The 22,310-nt window shown below is 41.5% G+C and overlaps 1 protein-coding gene across 5 annotated transcripts in view; it reads right to left on the bottom strand.

Moving 5' to 3' along the window:
* The window catches only part of cpne5a (copine Va), an 84,536-nt gene that overhangs the window by 20,067 nt on the left and 42,159 nt on the right, over positions 1-22,310 (bottom strand). For 4 of the 5 annotated variants that reach the window (XM_040047709.1, XM_040047710.1, XM_040047711.1 and 1 more), the window contains 6 exons: positions 18,424-18,527; positions 17,722-17,826; positions 15,393-15,434; positions 15,106-15,181; positions 11,958-12,011; positions 11,345-11,406 (listed from right to left, as the gene is read on the bottom strand). In XM_040047709.1, the coding sequence (XP_039903643.1) occupies positions 11,345-11,406; positions 11,958-12,011; positions 15,106-15,181; positions 15,393-15,434; positions 17,722-17,826; positions 18,424-18,527 (443 nt within the window). Of the gene's footprint in view, positions 1-11,344; positions 11,407-11,957; positions 12,012-15,105; positions 15,182-15,392; positions 15,435-17,721; positions 17,827-18,423; positions 18,528-22,310 lie in introns of those variants that run through there. The other variant, XR_005698268.1, reaches the window with a different exon arrangement.

The raw sequence follows: 22,310 nt of genomic DNA, 5'->3' as shown, positions 1-22,310 counted from the left end.
TTATAAAATTTCTTCCTCCTAGATCTTTAACTGAAAGTGGCATTAATGCAAAGTGGAAGCATTTAGGAACCACAGCAACTTAGCTACGAAGTTAGAGAGCATGATCGCCACTGTCAATGTGCATAGTGTGTAAAAGTTGCCAACACTTTGCTGACTCAATAGCTGCAGAGTTCCAAACCTCCTGTGGCGTTAACATCAGCAGAAAAACTGTGCTGGGAGCTTTGTGGTATGGGTTTCCAAAGCCGAACAGCTCCAGAAGGTGCAATGTTAGGTAGTCCACTACTTCTCTATATGCTGCATATTTAGAAACTTAAAAAACTGCATGGGACATGATTGTAAAGTATTGGGGTTATCAAGCAATAGCTGTACACTGTGAGAACGACATTCAGCCAGACTTTCAAAAGAGCAACAAGCTAAAAACAAATTAAAAAGCTAAGTGGGTGAATGTAAAACTGGAAAACAGCAAAGGGGACAAAGACCCCATGAATATCCATGAATATACAGCATGTGGCAGTAGAAGAGGCTATCAAAAAGAGTAGCAGCACTAACACTGCTGGAAACTGTCATTGCTGTTTCTAGCTGTGCCGATTCCCTGGACAAAACGTATATCTTTGTCATACATAAATTTAAAGAATTCAAAGTGAACTGTTTTGCCTCTGGTGACTGTAAACTCAAACTTCTGTATGATCACAACAAATCACCAGACTGCACAGCCTAGCAGACCAGAAATATCTGTAAGGGTTTAGCATCAGTACATCTTGTTTAGTTATCATGTGAAAGTGCTTTGATGAAGTTTATAGTCCATGACCACATTTTGCCATGACAGACAAACACATGCAGATACACATAAAGGGAACACGATGCTGTTGCAGCTGCTGACAGATAACAAACAACACTGCATCACAAAAATAACCTTGCAGAAGACTGAGTGTCACAGCTGAGAAACACCTCTCTTTCAAAAGTCAGCAAATAGCAAAAAGAAGCAGACGAAAAGAAATTGCATGTTTCTGTGCAGTGCGATTTTGCAGTCTGACCACAAAGCTAACCTAAATCCAATAAAAAAAAACCCCAGTATCAATTTCTCAGGATATTTTGGGATGAAACTATTAAACCTTAATAAGATCTCAACACAATAGAAGCTCCCCACCAGCCTTTATATGACCAATCTCACTAGAGATTTAATTTAAAAAGAAACATTTCAATATGTGATGAAAAGAATATAAATCTTTCATTAGCCTCTCAAAGCAGCATGTGGCTTTTGGACTTTAATTACCTCTATTTGACTATATCTCTGCCACAACTGGAGGTTAATGAAAATTAATGAAAAACCAATTCACTGTGAAACCAGTCAGAGTGCATTGGTGGGTCTTGAAAAGAAATTGCTTTTTCCCCCCTCTGCTTCACATATCATCCAAAATGCACCGTGCTAGTTATCACCTGTTAGAAACGGAACAGCAAAGCAAACACACATGAAAGGAGAGAAATCAATAGCAGCGATCTAAAATATCAAATCTGATATCAGATCTTTTGTATACAGCCTGCTGCTCAGGCTCCTACTCACATTTCTCATCATCTGTCTGAATGACGGTGTTGGCACGCGTTCAAGTAGAATCTTTTGCATCAGTTGAAGAAAACTAATCTCTTTCACTAGGCAAGTACAGATGCCAAATCAAAACTAAGTGATCCACGGGACAAACACAGTGTTCTGTGCCTGAATCCACGGACTGCATTTTTTTGTTCTTGCGAACGAGAATACATCAAAACAAAAATGAAGCCAAAGCTAAATCTTGCAAGTTTTTTCTAGTGATTAGAAGAAACTTGCAAAATGCGCAGTAACTTTCCAATGTAATCTTATTCAACTTTTACATATTTGTATTTTTCCATAATATCACAAAACTGTGGTATTTGTTCACAGTAAAAATGTTTTTGTACTAAATGTATGTAGGAAATATACCTTGTTTCTGACTTAGTTCTCACACAGCTAACCTCTTGTTTCTCTAAGCATCTTCATTTTTCACATGCTACATAATTAAATAAAACAGCATAAAAGTGCACATAATGTAGCTGTCAAACTGTACTTCTCATTTCAAATGCTCCCAAACCCCCATTAGCAGTTTGCCAGTGTTTCTCAACACCCATTTAAAGGTTGAGGCTAAATAGGTGAAGTTAATTTTCATAATATGGCTAATGCAAAACATTTTGAGACACACATTTGACAAAATTATATAACTAAATATCATCTAACTCAGTGATGACAAGTATTTGCAGTTGTCTTAAGTTGTTTCCAGTCCTCCAAATTGGCAGTCTCTTCATGTGTATCATTTTTCAACGATACAGTTAATCTTTCCCATCATGGATAAGCAACATGGTCGTTGTTTTTCTTTCAGCACTAGTAAGCCTATTCTGATTTATTTTCTTCATCAGTCTGTTATGCAATCTGCTTCAAATCGACAATCTGCTCAAAGCACCAGTTTTTATGCACCTTTTCTTATTTGATAAATTTTTCACGATTATGGTAATTTGACAGTCGGGTGGAAAAGTAAATAGATCCTATGGAGATTTGTTTTATGATGGGATATTTTAACATGCAAACCTCTCTTATACTATGTCTATACATAAAGGATATCCAGGACTGTTTCTGTTGTGTCTGAAAGCAGCACAGCATGGGCAGCAGCGTGTGTCGCATGATTGACAACAGGACCAGAGCGTTTTGCAGAAACCCCAAAGAGCAGACATCAAAGTCTGTGTCAACATTGGGAAATCTGCAATGGGAAACTTTAAAGAGCAGATGGGAGAGCAGAAAAGAAATTAGCCAGGGAAGATGATTTTACAGAAAGACTGCTACTGGAGAACTTCCACGGGGACTTTCCTTGAAGACGTGCAAAAAATTAAACCAACTGTATATGAAGATGAATGGTTAGCTATCAGGGAAATCGCTGGCATCTTTAAATTCTTATTTGTCACGTTTCAGACAAACTTCACCCCCAACCATAGCATGCAAGGCGCTTCTGAGAAGGAGCAGCACAGTATTAAAGCGTGAAAGGATCTCCATCAGCAGGCAAGAGATTACCCAACCTTCATGATTAATCAGTGTGATAAGAATAGGATGCACTGCCACTGCCCAGAGAACAAACAGCAGCCTTCTGTCAGAAGCATGACCTAGAGCATGCTCATCATTTTCTCTCACTCAGGGGTGCTGTGCACTGAAAATCTGTCCCCAGGGTCAGACTGTCAACACCATGTTTTACTTCAGTGCTCACAACTTCTCACCAGATATTCTTCCTCTTCCCCAAAATGTAACTAAAGTGGAAGGATTAGGATTTTAACACACTGGAGGTGATCCAGTATCCATCAAAGATGCTGCCTGATGCACTGACAGGACTTCCAATGAGTGTTCCAAATATGGCAGCAGGAACAGTGTATCACTGCACGAGGAGACAGTTTTAAAGGGCAGAACAAGCCAAATTTAGATCAGGTGCAGTTTTTCATTGCATCTTGCACTGAACACAGCACAGCAAAGAAAAATACCTCCTCAATCATTCATTCAACAACAATATTAATAGATTTATTGTAATACTAGTCTCTGCCCTCAAAAGCTACGACTTCATCCTTTAACAGAAGTAACTTGCAGTTGAAGTTACTTCTGTTAAAGGAGATCTTCTGTAGTATCCATGCAAAAAATCTTCCACAGCAAGATGTTTATGGGATTTCTTGCAGAAACTCCCAGTTTCAATTATTTATTTCAGTGGGTTTCAAATATTGCCTTTCTACATCTTAACCAGGTCTTTCAGTGACACTCAGTTTTTACTTACAATGTCTTTAGGATTCAGCACACTTCACCTTTCAAACGTATGCCTTCACAGTAACTTGGAGCTTTCTTTGCTATAATGCTGAGCACATAGTTTAATCAAGCTGCAAGCTGCCCAGTCCCAAAGCAGCAATCCCAACTTATAACATTTTCATCACCATGCTCCACACTGGTTAAGAGATTCTGCTACTTGGTCTGTGCCAAACATGTTTACTGTCACTGTGACTGAACAGCTCAATCTTTGATTTGCCTGTCCAAAACAAATTATTCAAAGCAAGCTTGGGCTTTCCTTATGTGTCGCCAATTTTCTTTTTGAACAGCAAAGGCTTGTTCCTCACACTTTTCCCATATGTATCAAAATATCTCTGATTATAGTAGTAGTCTAAAAACTACCAGTTCTTGGAAACTGATGTTGTATCAAACTGTACTAAGGCTGTTTTATGGCCCAGTCACATAGGAAGTGACATGCACTGCGCTGTGCACTGAAACTCATTGTTTCTCTGTCACTTGCACAGAGCAATAATGGTTTCCCGCTGCTCTGAGCAAAGTGCAGCATAGGCATAAGGCCGGGGAGCATTCACATGCACCACAATGACATACATCTGTGCAACCTATAGAAATGCAGACAAGAAGCTGGCATATATATTGTAGTAGGTGTGAAGGCCATGGGCAGCAGCAAAAAGTGACATACTATGAACTCAACACAAATTTTGAGTTATTGGATCAAACTAGTGGTTGGCGCAGAATTTGCTGCTTCCTATGTGAAAGGGCCTTAAAAATAGAATAGCGGCCTTCTTGCAACTAGGAAAAAAATGATGGTTAACCAGGGATTGCAATGACTTTTTTTTGCATTTGGTGACTGTTTGCAAGTAAGTACAGCAACCAACCAGTTGCCCAGAGGTTAAACATCCAATGTCATCATGCTCTGAGCAACGACTTTCAACTGCAAGGTGAGTGCACAGGTCGCCCATTTCCAATCGCGCTCTAACTGCAATCACTCTCAAAAATTTTGACAAAGGTTTGCAAATAATTGCCATCTGTGTCAATCAATCTGTGTCAGTCTGCAGCAGTGAGTGGAAATTGACACGAGCAGTGCACTCAGCCGGTTATGCAACTTGTTGTATTAAAAGGTTTCCAGGTTGTATAGGTTGTATAGCAAGGTTCCCAGGCACTAATGTGATTTTGCTTGGGTTACCACAACCTGATTTCATGTAATTGACAACTTTTTTTGCCATTTTATCGCTGTCTTGAGAGAAGCATCAGAATCGGTTTAAAGGTAGCAACTGCAGGCAAGTGGTTGCAGAACATTTCAAAAGCAACAAGACTGCAAGTTCACTGCACACAGTTGCAACAATTTTAGTCGTGCATCAGTCTCTAACCACCAAATGTATTTACCTTTCAATAGGTCTTAAAATCTGCACAATTCAGATGTAATACTAAAACAAAGTGCTTTATAATTTGTTGTTTATCAACTCTTTTTTTTTTTTTTTTTTGCTGATGATAAATTCAATAAGTGAAATAATTAATAAACTTAAAAACAAAAATTTGCAATACCATAAATGTTTTAGTGATGGAAACTGTTAAGGAATACACGAGTTCATTTCTGGATCCACGCCATCCTACGCATTAAAAAGTAGTTTGGGTACAACATTATTCATTAACATGCTAAGTAAGAATTAATGTTGTGTTACACGTGGGATATTGACTTCAATTTATCATTCTCAAATTATTTTTGACAGCTGAGTCTAATGATATCCAGAATACATCTACATACTTTACATCTGCTCTCTACCTCTCAGATGATTTGGCACATAAACAACTTGCTGACAACTTGCAGAGCTTTATTCCAAACAGAAACAAAAAGGGGACAAAAGCCTTGACTTAACATTAGCTCTGACTTAGAGAAGAAGATATGAAACCGAAATACTGAAACTTTCTGCAGCCTGTATTTAAGTGTCGTATTTTAAGTAGTTTGTTCTAGACAAATCTTCCAGGAGAATTTAAACACACAAGCACCGCCATTGTTAACAGTATTTCTCAAAGAAATCACTGGGGAGACAACAGAAGGGACAGAGGCAAGTCTTTCATGATGATGTAAAAAACCTCAGGAGAAAAAATAAGTGCACAGATGCTGCAGAGATTTTCCTGCAGAGATCCCATATTTTTTTCAAAGCTGCCACATCTTTTTAAAGCAGAAGCCTTTGTCATCAGCCTTTTTCACAGGCACGATGGGCTTCTAACGTCTCTAAATGGGTTGTAACAAAAAGATGAAGTACCACTCCACATATTGCCTGGGTCACATTAATTAATGGGATCATCTCTTTAACTTCTGTCTGAAAGAGTTTTATGTGAAAATTACCACAGGATGACTCAAAAGCTGTTTCAAGCTTCGAAATAAAACTCAATGTTTTAAAAACGTAATGAAAGCAGCTTGGGTAAAAAGAGATTTAGGTGGATGCAATGCATAGTAGCACCAGTAAGATTTGCACAGATTTCAAATCATTCAATAAATCCTCTGTAACAGAAACAAACATGTTCGTGTTCTTGGGTCCAAACACCAGATTTCTTACACAGAGTAAATCAGAGTAAGGTTCCAACTAAAATAAATGCACCAATGGGATTTAAAAGGTCTGTGGGTCATCTACTAGCATTGTGCTAATTTATAAACAAAGATGCAGCCAGTTCTTGCTAATGACAGGCATTCTACCAAGAGCAGCACAAATTAGCAGGTCACAAAACATCAGACCTGATGACAGAGCAAGCAATGTGCCAAGCAAAATAAGTCAGTGTACGCACAAGTGTTGTGGAAACATTGTGGCAGTTCAGATCAATTACCTGCAGCTGGGAAACGCTGAGTTTTGATATATGGGCAGGTTCTGTACGAAATTGCTGTAGAGTGTGGATAAATGTGTGTGGTGTCTGGATAATTCTGAGTGCAAGATTCAGAATGATCGGCTCCATCACCTAGCGGGGGTGGGGGGGTCGTGATTTGGTCCCGCCTTCGCCATTGTGGTTGATGTGGAGGTTGGGACGGGCTTAGGGCGTCTGGAGAATCCCTAGGGACATTATCCCTGGAGGGCTTAACCCAGGGGTTGTGGTCATGACCTGGTTAGTGGCTCTGGTTGCTCTTAGAGGGTGTTCTCCTTGTGGCTGCGTGCAGCAGGCCTGGGGGAGGGTCTGTGCTGGCGGACGTAGGTTACTGGCCTGGTAGCCTGGCTGCCCCTGAGTGGATCCGGGGCAGGCGTGGGGGCTTGGGGTTTGGGAGTGCTTCGCCTCCGTGCTAGGGCTCTGGCTGGGCCTTGGGGGCTTCGGTCCTTGTTGGTGTGTCGCCGAGGTTGTGGGCGGGTGGGTGCATGGGGGCTCAGCCCTGGCGCAGGGAGCCTCTGGCGCATCAGCCTAACTAGGGGGCTCTTCAGCTGACAGGGAGTTTGTTCCATCCTTGCAGGAGTCCACTCTGCAGGTGGGGGAGAGTCACAGGAGAGGTGGAGAATAAACTTAACCTGGGTGTCTACTGTCTTGTGCAGTCTGAGAGATGATTGAATGTTAGGGTGGGTACAGTTTCCTCTGCGGTGGGGTCGAGTGGGCTGCCCCGGGTCCTGTGGGGCTGGGCGGTCCTGCTGCCGTAGGCCCCGGTCTGGATGGGCCTGGGCCCCCTTGCCTTGGTGGGTGCCGAAGGACGAGGGTGCCTACTGGGGTCAGCAGGGGAGCTGGCCCCAGGGAGGGGCATCTTGCTCCTCCCTTCTTTTCCTCCCCATCCCCGGCTGCCTCCCTCCAACACACCCACCCACACAAGTAGGGCCTTGGGGTGCGGGTGTGTCACCAGGGTGCAGGGGAGGCATCGCCCCCCCCCCCCCCCCCCTCTGTCCCCTTCTGGCCACCCGTGCCTCAATTTTATTCCACAACTTAGACATCCACATTACTCACACTCGGTCTGTGTATTCAACCCCACCTCTGGCGCCGGTGCCCACCTCTCAATTTTAAATCCATGCAGACCATTGAGGGTTCTCGGGAGGGGCCATGCTAGCACCTGCTGCTCTCTGGCAGCAGCACCATGCTCTCCCGTGTTTTAAATGCACCTTAGAACAACACGCAGCAACACTACACATGAGCGAGAGGAGGGAGGTATGGAGTCTTCACACACCCCTGTTCTCTGCTGGCCATCGGGGCGGGGGGGCTGGGAGGAGGTGTTGGCCGTTGGAGGCTGGAAGCAGGTGTTGGAGGTGTAACGTGGAAGCACAAAGGGAAATCACAAGGAACTACCTAAAAATAGACATTTTAAACCCTTATATGGAAGGTCTTTGGAGTGGTGTCTTTTCTCTATATTTAGGAACCGTAGCAGTCTGACAGAAAGCGTCTCTTTAGTTTGAAAATGGCTTGGGGTTGATAAAGCAGTTTCTAGTATTCCTAACCACTCAAAGTGCTTTTTACACAAGCCACATTCTCCCATTTACAAACACACACACTCTTAAAGCACTTTTATTCTACTGTATTCAAGTAAAGCACTTTATCTAGCACACACACACACACACACACACACACACACACACTGATAGATGCATCAGAGCAATTAAGATTCAGCTTCTTGCTCAAGGGCATTTCCACATGCAGACCAGAGACACTGAGGATCAAACTGCTGTCCATATTCACAAGTTCCTGTATATGAAGACAAAATCCAAGGAAAATGGTACACTAAATTCTTTACAGACCATTTTTTAATCTTACTTCAAGACATAAGCATGTTTACTACTAATTATTCAACGCACACTTATAAATAAATGCACACAATTTTAAACAGGTCAGTGCAGTCTCTCTCACAGCTTGGTTTGAGGCCCCTTTTTTTTCTAAATGTCAGTTTAGAAAAAAGGCAGTAGGACAGTGCATGTTCCCCAAGTATCAGCTCTCATATGTAGGTTGCTGTGAACTTGGATAATTGCTTATCTGGTTTGGTGAATCCAAAATGATGATAGGTTGCCCCATCATAAAAATGAGAGAAAAAAAACCCCAGAAGAACTAAAATCTGAGAGCAAATACAGCACAACATAGTTTGATCTATCGTATCAGTACTTCTAACCTCATTGTTTTCCCATTTCCCCTCTTCCTCCATTTTTCTTCGGTTTCTCAAGGACAAATTAGATCAGAGTCGAACAAGTAGAAAAAGGTGAAAACACTGCTGTTTTGACAGTGAGTGAATGTGTGCTGTGTGTGAGGGTACAGTATGTGTGTCCGTTTGTGGGAGCTGGAGAGAGACCAACGGGACAGATCTGGGACACTCAGCCACCAGCAGCAAAGCAGCAGAAAACTAAAACCAGGGCAGCCACTGATCCACTGAGAAACATTTCCATATGTGACAGGATGTTCGCCCTTAATTAAGCCCTCAGATCTTCTCCATATTCTATCATAATCATTCATATTCATTTACTCCGGAGTTGTGGCTGTGGACACAATCGTTTCCTTCGGGGCCACACTTTGAGCTGTTATGTGAAAAATCAGAAGCACCTCAGTAACCACACTCAGTAACACTGAGGAAAACATGGATGAGTGCTTGTTATGCCATGGGCAGCAACAACAGGAAACAAAGTAAAAAGGGGGAGCCAGTGTAATGCATTTTAAAACTACCGTGTTAAATCTCACAGCCCTGACTCATTTCCGTGTATTAGTCACAGCGATGGCTGTCACTGTATAAAGTTTTAACACTCACTATTGACTGTTGTTCTACCAGATTTATGCATGGTGAAAATAAATTTGAATTTAAATTATTTTATGACCTCTTTTCTTTTATTCTTCCTCCATTTGACAGCAAATATCTGAGAGCAAACATCAGAAAAGTCCAAGCAAACCCAGGTGCTCTGCACACACTACATCACTCTAGACCACTATCCCACTGTCATACCCCTGATTCAGTGGTTACACAATACAAGCAAACAGAGCCTCACTCAGCATATCACTATTTACAGTCAGCAGCACCACTATCTATGACCATGAACACAGAACAGCTGTTTTTCTTGAGCAGATGACTCACTCAAACAGCCAGAGTGCTGGGTCTCCTATAGTTATTGCACAGATGCTAAAGGGTAGCATTAAGCGTTCGTGCTGTGTTTGGCAGGCTGGAGGACATGTTGGTATGTTAACAGTGAGAAATGTGATGGATGGATGGGAAAGACTGGGATGGATGTTAAGTGTTCACATTGAGTGGTAAATGATCATATGATAATAATGATTACGTACTGTGTTATACTGACAATATAGCATCAGTGCTAGCATAAAAATCCTGAAACTGAGCCTACAAATGTCAATACAAGCATCTGCAATATCGTATTGGTGTTTTATTCCCATGAAATGACACCCAAACACAGCCATTAATGCATAGTTAAAGCGCGTTAGTGTGGTGAAATCTGTAATTCCATGGCTTTCTAGGTCAGTGGTTGCCTGAATGATATTTAAACACTGCAGATTTCACCACCATGCAAGAACAGCTGTGCATGGATGTCACAGTGATATGATACTATGATTATGATTATTATTAGCGCAGTCAGCATTAATCTCATTAAAATGAGGTTAATACGGTGGCCCTGAGAGGCCAAACGGACTGCAACTTCAGAAAACACTTGCAAAATGAAAAATGCTGCAAAAAGAAGCATTTTTCTTTTTGCAGCATATTTCTTTTTGCAAGTGTTTTCTGAAGTTGCAGTCCGTTTGGCCTCTCAGGGCCACCGTAGGTTAATGCCATAACTGCATTAACGCGGCAAATCTCTGCCCGTTAACGAGCTAACCGTGCTAACGTGTTGATGCCGTGCAGCCCCACGCACGGGGCGATCACGGGTAACTCGCTAACGGAGATTTGCCACGTTAATGCAATTATGGCGTTAACCTCATTTTAATGAGATTTACGTTGACAGCGCTAATTATTATATTAACTGCTATATACCTTAGCTAATATTATTTTATCAGTGTGCTTAACACTTAAATGTGTAATAAACTGCAAAACAAGATTTGTTTTTAAACTTGAAATCTCCATCAAATTAAATTTTGGACACATAAAATATTCTGACAGGAATCATTAGAGTCTTATGTGCTAAAAGTTCAATTGCCTGTCTAGGAATAAAAAAATAATCCAAATGATGAATACATTTTCCAAAGCCCCTCTTCACAGCAGTCATTTTGACATGACAAAGTGGGACAGCACAGGTGTCTCTAATGATGTTAATGAAGGTTTTGTTCTAGCTGCATGCAAGCCGTAATCAATGTAATTACTCACACCTGTGTTTAAGAACTAAAAGGTCCAGTCGACAGATGAACTACTGGAAATAATATGTTACTTGTACATGTGTTAAACTCATACTAATAGGGAGTCTGCACAGACATCATTGTGCACAATTAAATTCAAACAGTGAACTTCCAGTATGCAAATCAAATTTTTGAGTGCAGTAAATGAAACTATGTGGTCATAGTTTCTGTGAGCCACTCGTAGAGGTGAAACACAAACAGCGTGAGTACATAAACAAAGTAATGTAACTTGCACACAAATGCATGACTCACCCTCCTCTGATGTAATCCAGGAAGGTGTGCTCTGACTCTACACTGAATGACAACAAGGATACCTGAGAGGGAAAAAAAGGCCCCAAAAGATTAACTCGTCCTTTTTAATTAAACAAAATTTACCAATCTACACATTAACACTGACCTCTCAAAATGACCTATCCATGCAAAATGATTGCGTTGCCGAAGCAGCGCCTTAGAATTACAATCACTGAGCGTCAGTGTGCCTGTGGACTGATGGATGATCAGCTTGATGGATAGCTAGGCACAAATTTTAATTACAGAGTCACAGTATACGCTAAGAGCTGTAGCAAAGCCGCGGCTCATTTATGAACTTCTGTCACTATTCTTCAGGGAAAGGACACAGACACAAGTCTCTTTTATTTAGCTTTACAGACTTGAATAATCATCCCGTTTGAGGTCATGGGAATGTTTTCCCGTCTACTTAAATTCACTGTCTGGATCATAAGCTCAGGGAATGGGAATAGAAGAAAAACATTTAACAGAGTTCATGCAATCCACTTAGTGAAAACTTCCTGCTGAATACAAAAGAGAAGGCAGGCAGGGGTGTGCGTGCACAAGGAGATTTGCTCTTACAGTATCTCAGACTCACCGTCCCAGAGTTGATGTATCTCTTCTTCTTTATTTTCTTCTTGGCATTCACCACCTGGTATGAAGGCAGAATGGGAACGAAGGATAATGATAATGTAAACTTGCAGCACAATTCTTTTTATCCACCCTTGGGCAAGTAATAAAAACATCTTTGTCCTCCTACTCTATGTCTGTAAGGGTAATGGAGCATAGGGAGTGAATCCAATAACTGTAGCAGGTGAGAATGAGATACCATTGATCATGCCTTCCAGCAAAGTGCAGATAATTCAGAGGGATTTTTATAAGCATAAGCAGTCTACTGTAAATTTCACATGCATGCTGGCAGCTGTGGTGCTTATAACCACATACAGAGTGAGTGCAAGTGCACAGTTATGTGCAGTGGCGGCAGATGCATACAGCCAGGTCCAAGCTTTTGGATAGTGACACGATTTTTGTGCTTTTGCTTCTATGTACCACCACAGTGGAAGAAAGGAAATGAAGCTCAAAATATTGCTTCAAATTCAAATTTTCTGCGCAGTCCCTCCATTCCCATGCCATCAAAAGTAATTGTACAATTAACTGGTAAATTAAACTGATAAAAGGTATGCAGTTGATTCCAAAATTTGCATTTGGTAATTAGCCTGAGAAAACAAAGGCGAGCCATCAGAGAGAGCAGAAAATATAGGAGTGGCCAAGACAACAATCTGGCTAATTCTTAAAAGGAAGGAAAGCGCTGGTGAGTTCAAGCCTGGACGGCCATGAAAAATAACTTAAGCTGAATGATCTCAGAATTCCTTTCACAACCTCTAGCCAAATCAAGAGCACCTCAACAGGGGTAGGCGTGTCAGAGCCTGCAATCACGACAAGTCTTCATTCATGTAACTACAAAGGGTTTAGCTCAAGCTGCAAACCACATGTGGCACTCAAGAACAGAAAGAGCAGATTACACTTTGCTAGGAAATGTCTTAGAAAATCTTGCCCAGCTCTGGAACAAGAAGTCTCTGGAGACAGATGAAACCAAAATTAACTAAGAGCGCCGAAAAGGAAAGAAGCAGCTTGTGATCTAAAGGAAAACACATCATCTGTCAAACATGGTGGAGGCGGTGTTTTAGCACGGGGATGCATGGCTGCCAGTGGAAGTGGGTCACTAGTGTTTATTGATGATGTGACTGCTGATAAAAGCAGCAGAGACGACAGAGCTGCACTTTCTGCTCAGTTTCAGCCAAATGAAGAAAAACTGACAAGACAGCGCTTCACAGTGCACATGGACAATGACCCGAAACATGCAGTGAAAACAGCTTAAGAGCTTTTTGGCAAAGACATTAAATATTTTTAGATGACCTAGTCTTTCACCTGATTCCATCCCAAGTGAGCATGTTTTTCACTTACTGAACACAAAACTAGCCAAAAAGAAAAAAGGCAGAGCTCCCTTAATAAGCAGCGACTGAGCGAGGCTGACAGAGCATTTCAAGCGAGAAAACCTTGCACTTTTTGATATGCATAGGCTGTAGCCTTCGGTATGTTTATATAGCTGACATTTTGTATTAAATTACTTTGTCCAGCTACATATGTTGTGAAAATAGAGGGACTAATAAAAAAGTCTGTAATTCCTAAACAGTTGGCTTGCTTTTCTGGTTACCCGGTGTATGGTTAGAGGTTATACGCTGCACTTCAATTAGATATTGGCTGCTTCATTTCAAATCCTGTGTGGTGGTTTACAAGGGCATGAGTGCAACACTGTGCAAACACCTATAGACTTCACTAAAAACAAAAAATTGGGAAATACTTGAGTGATATCCAAGGCGAGCAGAGTGATTACAGCCTTCAGTGCATTAAATTAAAGTTACATTTAAGCTTGCAGCCAAAAACTTGTATGCAACAGTGAGCAAAGTCAAATATCTGCACTGCTCATTCTAAAGGTCTGCACACAAACACAAAGCATGAGCCTGGAGGAAGCTGTGCAGGATAATAAAGTAAAAGGTCCCATTCTACCCTCCTTTCGTCTCTCTTCTCTACTCTTCCTTTCTGGTTCTGTACTTTCTAAAAGCGCCCCCTGAACTCGTCTTCCAAAAATTATGCCTCACAGCGTTGTGACCATCACTCAGCCGCCAAAACTTCACATGACATCACAAAGGAATCACATTCAGCTACAGCGTCCTGTACTGACATTAGCCTGCTGTCGTCTAATGTTTACAAGCTTTCTGCACGTCACGTTGAATATACAAAAATATGCAAAGAGCTGAAAAATGTGGCATGTGACATACTGAATTTCTTTATTTCTCCATAATGAGAAGGTGGTGTTATGTCATTTTTGTCCACATCACAAAAGTTTTTTAAGGTCTCTGACCTTACCTGCGTTTTATATATAGAAAGGTTTGGTGAAGGGTAATGGATGCACATCCTTATGCCGTGTCAGCAGTGTAAAAGGGCACCGTCTTTCCTAACCTAACTCATCAGCTTTTCCCTTACTCTCTACCTTTACTGGCCTTATTCTTTTCTTAGAGTGCTTCTATGACTGATTCAGAGGCTAATGTAATATGGCAACTGTTTTAATGAGCAGGGACCTATTCAGACTTTCTGAGTGCGATCCAAAGGAAGGAATAAGTAACATAGTTCTGTCGCATTTCCATTTGTATTCCCACCGCAGAAGCACTCTTCCCCAGTCGATCTATGGCACCACTTAACCTCTGAGAGGCTTAATAGCGGGTAGGGTGAGGACAAACAGGGGAGGCTAGTTGTTAATCTTGAACAGCCACAACTTTGCTCAAACAAGTGAGACCTGTAGAACTTCCTGTCATGAAACAAGACCTTGCTGAGTATAAAGGGCACGCTGATTTGTTCTCAGACCGAGGCAGGTTTCTCACACTAGCATGCACAAACGAAGCTGAGGTTTCTTTTTGTGCCATCAGAATCGTTTTTTGGCACAGGTGCTTCCAAGGTTCATTCATTAATAATTCGCGCATAGCTTTGGCCGGTCACATTCAGCTCGATGTGCTGAATTTCACTTGAAACTGCGTCTGCCATAGTGGCTTCAGAAAGTGATTTGCATTCTACTTGGAAGCAGCTTAAAGCAAACGAGCTCCCTACAGCAGTCAACATTTGCAGCTTTTACATAAAGGTCCGCTGCTCTGAAGGTGATGATGGTATTGGTCGATTTTATCTCCGCTCACCTCATACACATTCAGCTGGTTCTGACCCCGACACAGCTCTTTGAAACTTGTGGTGAATTCACCGATGAAATCATGGCTGGTGGAAAGGAGACAAAAAGCGTCATCACAGCCTTGACTGGTGGAAGATAAAAGCACATAACCATTAATGCGTACTGAAAAAAAAGTAACTATAATTTAGTAGTCAGTAAAGACAGTAAAATAGCGTTGTCTATTAGGGATGAAAAATATTTTTTTGATATATTTCTCTTGTGCATGTGTGTGCACACGCTCCTCTGTGCATCAGTTACCTCCCATCTCTGTCCCAGTCATACACCTCCACCTTGATTGTCCTAGGAAGCACATCAAAGAGCAGAAAATGTGTTTGTTTCCTTGTGTGAACATATTAATGCCTTGCGTGAGCTACAAACTTAATATTCTTGAGGAGAAATGTTACAAAGAGCATTTTGAAAGTGACAAACCAAGTTACTTAAGCTCATTAATTGTTAGTGAAAGCTGAATTAAAGCCATCAAAGAGAGCATGCTCTGTGTTTTGCATGCAAAAGACACAAACATCTTTCTAGAGATCTAATGGTGACAACATTTGTTTTCTCTTTGAAGCTATACTGCGTGGCAGCCTGAGTCATGTTAGGTTTTCAAAATTTATTAGCTGATTATTAAGCGCCAGTCTCAGTAATTGCCAACATTTAAGCAAGACTGACAATAATACAAATTCACAGAGCTTATTGGGTTTCTGTCTGCTTAATTTATGTATAAAAAAAATATGGTGCGGATTAATAAACTAGCATTAAATATTTAAATGAATTGTTTTTGTGTATCTCACAGAGTAAAGAGCTGGGCGACAACACCAACAGTTTAGGTAAAGCATTTTCTCCCCACATGCCTAAGACAGAAAAGTAACCTCTTGGGATATTAGCATATTTTGCAAGTTCCCAAAATAAGTCGGTAGGAGAAAAAAACAAATGAGCAAGCCTGAGAGAATATAGGCAGAATGAGGAAGATGCCTCCTCTTTTCTTCTCACACTGATGGAAACTAGACTAGTGGCTTGCCACCCCCATCTTCCCATCAGCTGCTGCTGTCAGTCACTTGTCAGCGGATCCAAGAGGCAGATAAGTATCGGAGGGCTACTCTGTTATCCTGACCTGAACTAATTGTGTCTGCACTATTTTTCCCAGCTAACAAATGTCCAAATTGTGTAACGCACAAAGAAAGGAGACTTCCTCTAATGGTCTGTGATGAACTCATCACTTGTCTCCCTCTAAACCAACCAGACATTCAGAGTCAGAGTTAGAAAACTTTGCAATCTTGACTAGTATGAAAAAAACAAATGATTCTTGACACTCAGGGCCACTTGTGACAGATGATTTGCCTGTGATGAGTCAGCATCATTATAATCAGCAAAGTTGGGGGCAGCTCGATCCTCGAATCAATTTCATTTTAGTTTCTGCAACCAGCGTTGTGTTGGAGTGAAAATGGGAGAGATTTCACTTTCTGATCGCTATCGAAGACAAATGATTGCAAGAGATTTATCAGATTCTCATGAGGGTGAAAAATGTGACTGCAGAGAGACAGTCAATACATCATTATTAATATATTGTAAATTTTGCTGTATATTTGCAGGAGAAAAGGGAACAAGAATGAAAGACGGTAGTGCAGAAAATACAGCACAGACCAGCCTGTCTGTGCATTTTACTGGAGTCCAAAAGAAAAGCCTGTGGGGGAGAAACCAGGCCATTTCTACTTATACAATTTAAAGAGAAATAAAAATGTCATGATTTGAAAAGTATTGGATGAAAAGACTGATAAATTGCAACAGCCGTGCAGCAGGTCTCCTGTATAGATCTCAGAAACTGTAGATATTTTAAAAGAAAAGCCGAGAGACCCTAAATGGCTGCAGATTTCTCTTGTCATCAAAATCCTCAAAGGGAATCAGGATACTTTCATGCTTCTGCTCCATCTGTCTGACCCAATTAGCTTCTCCGGGCAGGTGAACAGAGACAGGATTGAAAGCAGCGAACCTTCGCTGACACCCAGTGTAGCGGAGGCCATGGTTTGACATGTTCTTCTACACACTCGCGCGGCTGTCTGGGTCTAAACATTTTCCTGCTTCTGCACACAAACACACATAGAAGGGCTCCTGTGTTGTTCCAGCCACCTGTCAACATCTTTAGACCGACTCTCCCTCTCCTCTCGCTCTCTTTTTTCGCTCGTGTTATTTTATCTTCCTGCCAAAACTCTTCCTGCTCCTCGGGTATTCTGCAATGCCCTTCACTCTGAAAAGATTCAGATAAGCTAGAAGTTGCCACCAGAGAAACCAATCAGAAACCCTGCAATGCTCTGAAAGGCTCTCTGTGATTGTGGAGAAATCAATAAAGAGCCAGGCAAGGTGGCATGTAGTGCTAGTCAGCCTGTAATAATTGTCTATTTCAGCAGCGGATAGAATAACATTAGAAAATCAATTTGCTCTAAATCTGATAGCCCTGCTCCACTTTGTAAGAGCTACACCACATATTAAAACTCTGCACCGCTTTAATTTCTCCTTGAAAAACAAACTCTGAGTGTGTGGGAATATTTGTTTGTCTTCATGAGACTCACCTGTACATCATCAGTCAACCTACCTGTCATAGTCTCCATTGCAGAGCGCTCTGACAGGGATGGAGAAGGGCTCCCACACAGGGTTCAGTGTGTTCTTCACCACCTCGGTCTTGTGGCAGATAGTGAACCTGGAGATGCAGTTAAAACAAACATCTCTAAAATATAAACGAACACTTAAAAAAAATCAGTGATAAAATCTTCTCACATCTGAAGCAGAAAACTGCTTTGCCTTGAAACCATGTCTGCATGAATTCATCGGTATGCAGCTGAGTTCAAGGGGTCTCGATCTTATTTCTAATTTTCTCAACCCTGCTTCCCTTCCTCTTGGAGCTTCATGCCCTCCAGCCCGGCTTTGATACGCCAAAACAGAAGACTTACAGCATAGGTGTCAAACTCTGGCCCGCGGGCCAAATTTAGCCCGCAGCCTAATTACATTTGGCCCGCGAAGCCATACCAAATTACTATTAGAGCTGGCCTACTGGTATTATACAGCTAATATATATATTGTTTAGTATTAAGCTTTGCTTGTTCCATATTCAGTTTTTCAGCAAAACGTGTTTGAGTCCATAAGAAAAGATTCATTCTTATATCTGGAGGAATAAATATATTTCAATAAATATTAACGTTAGCCCGCGACTTTGTTCCAGTTTTGAATTTCGGCCCACTGTGTATTTGAGTTTGACACCCCTGACTTACAGAGACGCAAATGCGAAAGACAAACTCACGTGCCATCCTCATTACTTCTGTAGAAGACCATGAAGGGGTCTGACTTTCCAAAGAAGTCCTTTTTATCCAGTTTGTTGGCACAAAATTGCATGGTGGCGTAATCCTACAGACAAAGGAGGAAGGCAGTCAGAGAAATGGAACGACGGAAAAGTACAGGACACTTTAAATCCATGCTACTGGCTGTGTTTGCCTCCCGATGTTTGTGTACACATGCTGTGTGCCAAGATATAAAAGCACTGAAGCACCAACTAAAAGCAAAGTGCTGACTGAATCTTAATAAGAGGACAGCAAATCCAAACAGTGGGCTCTAGTTTCAAAAACCTGCAAATGCATTCATTACCATTTCTTTATTATGCAACACCTGCATAACAACGTAGATGGAACACGGCAAATGAAAATACCTTGTGCTGTATAAAATAACAATAAGAGTAACCATACAGAGGCACATAAATGGATCCTAACACCCTGCACACAGAGAGGGGAGGGGCCTGTGTACAAAAGCATGTGGGGGGTGTGAGTGCAGCTAATGATACATTAGAAAGGCTGGTATTATCATAATTATACTCATTTAGGCAGCATTTCAATGTGTACTGCCACATCAAAGACAAAGAGCATGCTCCATAATGTTCTTGATTCCAGTTTGGCTCCCTGTGGTCACTCTAGAGTACAATAATGAAGCTGCTTAATGGGCACACTGGACAGGTAAATGTCCACATCAGAAGAAAAGCTCTGCAAAGTGTTCTCCATCAGCACCCCAATCATCACCTTCACCTGAATGATGTTCAAACCTTCTTAACAGCTTTGTACCCCCCCCAAACGTACCACATATGTAAATTGGGGTCTTATTCTCACATCTTAGAGTCTGTTAAAGTTTTATGCCAGAAGACATTGAAGCTTTCAAGGAGCAAAAGGAGGAGCTGTCTTTACCCAGCTGGTCTTCAGGGCTTTTAGGTTTTGAAGTGCCGCTGTTAGATCTAAACCAGCATGGTGCAGGGCAGGGCCTCTATTGATTGCTTTGACCCACATCAGTCGGACACGGTCTGCCACTGACCTGCCTCTCGCTAACCCCCAAAAACATCACTTTTTGCCTGGGACACAGCACTACCATGGAGCTACTACATAATTCAAAGTACAATAACTCCTGCAGTTTTCTCCTTAAGAGGGGGATATTATGCTTGTCCTCATTTTCTGCCAGTACAAAAGATGGCATAAAAGAAGAGGATGAAAGGTGGGCGTAGCTACGCGCGGGTTTCATGCGGCAGATAATCTAGCATTTTAAAACCTGGTATGACCAAGATTTTCATAATAGACTTAATTTTCTATTCAGTATGATCTAAAATGATTGAGTGAGTCCATAAACTTAGCAGGAAAGTATTTACAGAGGCTACATCAGAGAGCTGTATGTTCATAGACTTCTATAGGACCAGAAGACTCTTTGCAGCCACAGCTATTTCTATTTAGTGGCCTTCAGATAGAATGACACTTCACTGGCGTCATATTTCCACACTGGAAGCTATGTATTTTTTTTATAACTGTATATGCAGGACTCCAACCTGCCTATTGTTCAAGGGGCTCGCTAAAAAGAAGAGTGGACTAAATAAGAGTATTCAACAAGGTCCAATGTTAAATAAACAACACTTATTTTGAACTATTTGAAATAATACAGTTACTGCTTTAGAGTCCAAAAGAATGAAATTGTTGCGCTGGAACAATTTAAAGAATGAGCTAATCTGATTAAACCACAGTTTGAATCCTTTCACTGTGGTGGAAATGTTGAAGCAGGTGAGGAGTAAAGCTATGATTAAAACAGTCAGCGCTGGCAGCTGAATGGGTTGCTATATATCCATTTTCATTTCCTACTGTCATTTTCAGTTATTATCTACCTTTCTATCCAGCCTGCAATATCTTTGCATTTTCTACCTGCAGTGTGTCAAGCTCTCCCTCTGTGGTTTTCTCACAAGAACGTTTAATTTTCCAAGGTGCTGTTTGGTGCATTAAAACTAACACATCATGTTGGGAAAGTTTGCTTAGGTCAGATATGAAAGCCCTTAAAAAATAGATCCGTAGTATAACTGTCCTGTTTAACCCTGACACAGCTTCTACAATTACACTATCATGGCAGCACAGTGCCCTAAGCCTTCATTAGGCATGGATAACACATACCCACATCGGAGCCTAGCAGTGTTCTCTCATTAAGCGAGGAAAAGGCAGAACATTCATTTCAGCCACTGAGGTTTAGGAGCAGCAGGGGAATAGTGACTTCAGTCTACATCCTCCTACCCGTTTCTCTGCTCTACTAAGATATCACCGCATGGGGTAAGTGGCAGAGCAATGCACACTGCCACTTACAGAGAGTGGGGTGGGTCTATTCAAAGAGATACAAAGCAATGCACACAGTGCCTGAATTCATGTTACACAAGCTTATGACATCCTTGGGATTGCAGACTGTAGTGAATCACAAAATGAATCATAAGCTTCGCGCATCACTCCATTCATCCGAGCATTCGTCTATTATGACTGTAAGCCTCAGGTGAAGGATTTTTTGTCAATGTAAGGATGAGCATTATGTAAGCTCAAAAAGTGAAGAACGTTTGCTTGATAAATGAAAAATGTTAGTGTAATCAGGGTTTTAATGTTACCAGAGCTAGTTTAAATTCATTCAAGAGGTTTTGTGTTATTTTATTTCATTTAATTTACTTGATTACTTTTTCCATATTCATAGGACGTGAGGCTGTTCTGTACAGACTAAAAAGCCTCTCTGTAGAAAACTTGTGGTGTCAAGTTTTATAAACAAAATCGCCACTTTGTGAATAATTGTGAGTCGAACTGATAACCAGGACTGAGGTTTACAGCTTCCATATGTTAAATGTTGTGTGGTTTACTTTTATTTAAATCAGACAGAGCTGGACCGTGTGGAAGATGTGAAGCGAGCCAGCCACTGCTCTGCACTCCTATGTGCCAGAGGCAACGACAGCCAAGAGGAAGCCTTTGATCCATGCGGAGGCTGTTGCTCTGTCTAATGATACCTGGCAAATCCACCACGAAGGTGAGAGCCAGCCCAGTTCTCGATTCACAGTCCCTGCAGAACTTCCCCAGTCGATTCTCCCTCTGCTCGTCTCACTTTCCCCAAACAAGAGTTGCAGTGTTTACCTCGGGCGATGCTGCAACTCAGCTGCCTCCATTTATTGGTCACAGGTGGATTATAGAATAAACAACAACCAGATGGATGGTGGCAATCCAGACTGTAAGAATTCACAGGTGCGGTGTTGTGCTGACAGCGCTGTCTTCGGAGTCACGCTTTTAGTACGTCGTTGCTTTCATTTGCCTGTTCTTTCTCTTTTCTGTTCAGGGTTAAATTCTGTGTATACAGGGCAGGTCTGCGGTGACATGTCTAGTCGGTGTCTCTCTAACGGAGTCTGGGAGAAGGGAAATCATCATTTGTACCAGTAACGATCATTTGCATTTATATTACTGAATCGCCTCTTGAAGAGGTGCTTTGCATTGATGATGCTAACTCCTATCATTCGCAGATCCAATGCACCTGATGACTCACAGCAGCCCTCCAATGACTGTGAGCACTGACACTTCAATCCAGCAGTGCAGAATCAGTAATGCTTATCATGGTGGTTTCATTATCAGCAGGTCTTATCAGTCTCACTCTAACAGGAGACTCTTTATTTGTCAGGGAATAAACAATAAGAAAAAAAAAACACCTAGTCAGGTACAATGATTGCTAAACAAGGTGCTTTTTTAAGCTAAACAAGTATGTCAGGAAGTTAGAAACCACTGAATCATTGCTTACATGTATTAGGGAATCATAAAACATTTACAGAGAAGCTCAAGGGCTTTTTGTTCAGCCTCTGAGGGAGGCCGGTTGTTCCGGTCA

The sequence above is a fragment of the Simochromis diagramma genome, unplaced genomic scaffold (assembly GCF_900408965.1).
Source record: "Simochromis diagramma unplaced genomic scaffold, fSimDia1.1 OVJJ01000387.1, whole genome shotgun sequence".
Lineage (NCBI taxonomy): Eukaryota > Metazoa > Chordata > Actinopteri > Cichliformes > Cichlidae > Simochromis > Simochromis diagramma.
Note: the sequence above shows the minus strand (reverse complement) of the source record. Positions and strands in the feature narration are given on the sequence as shown.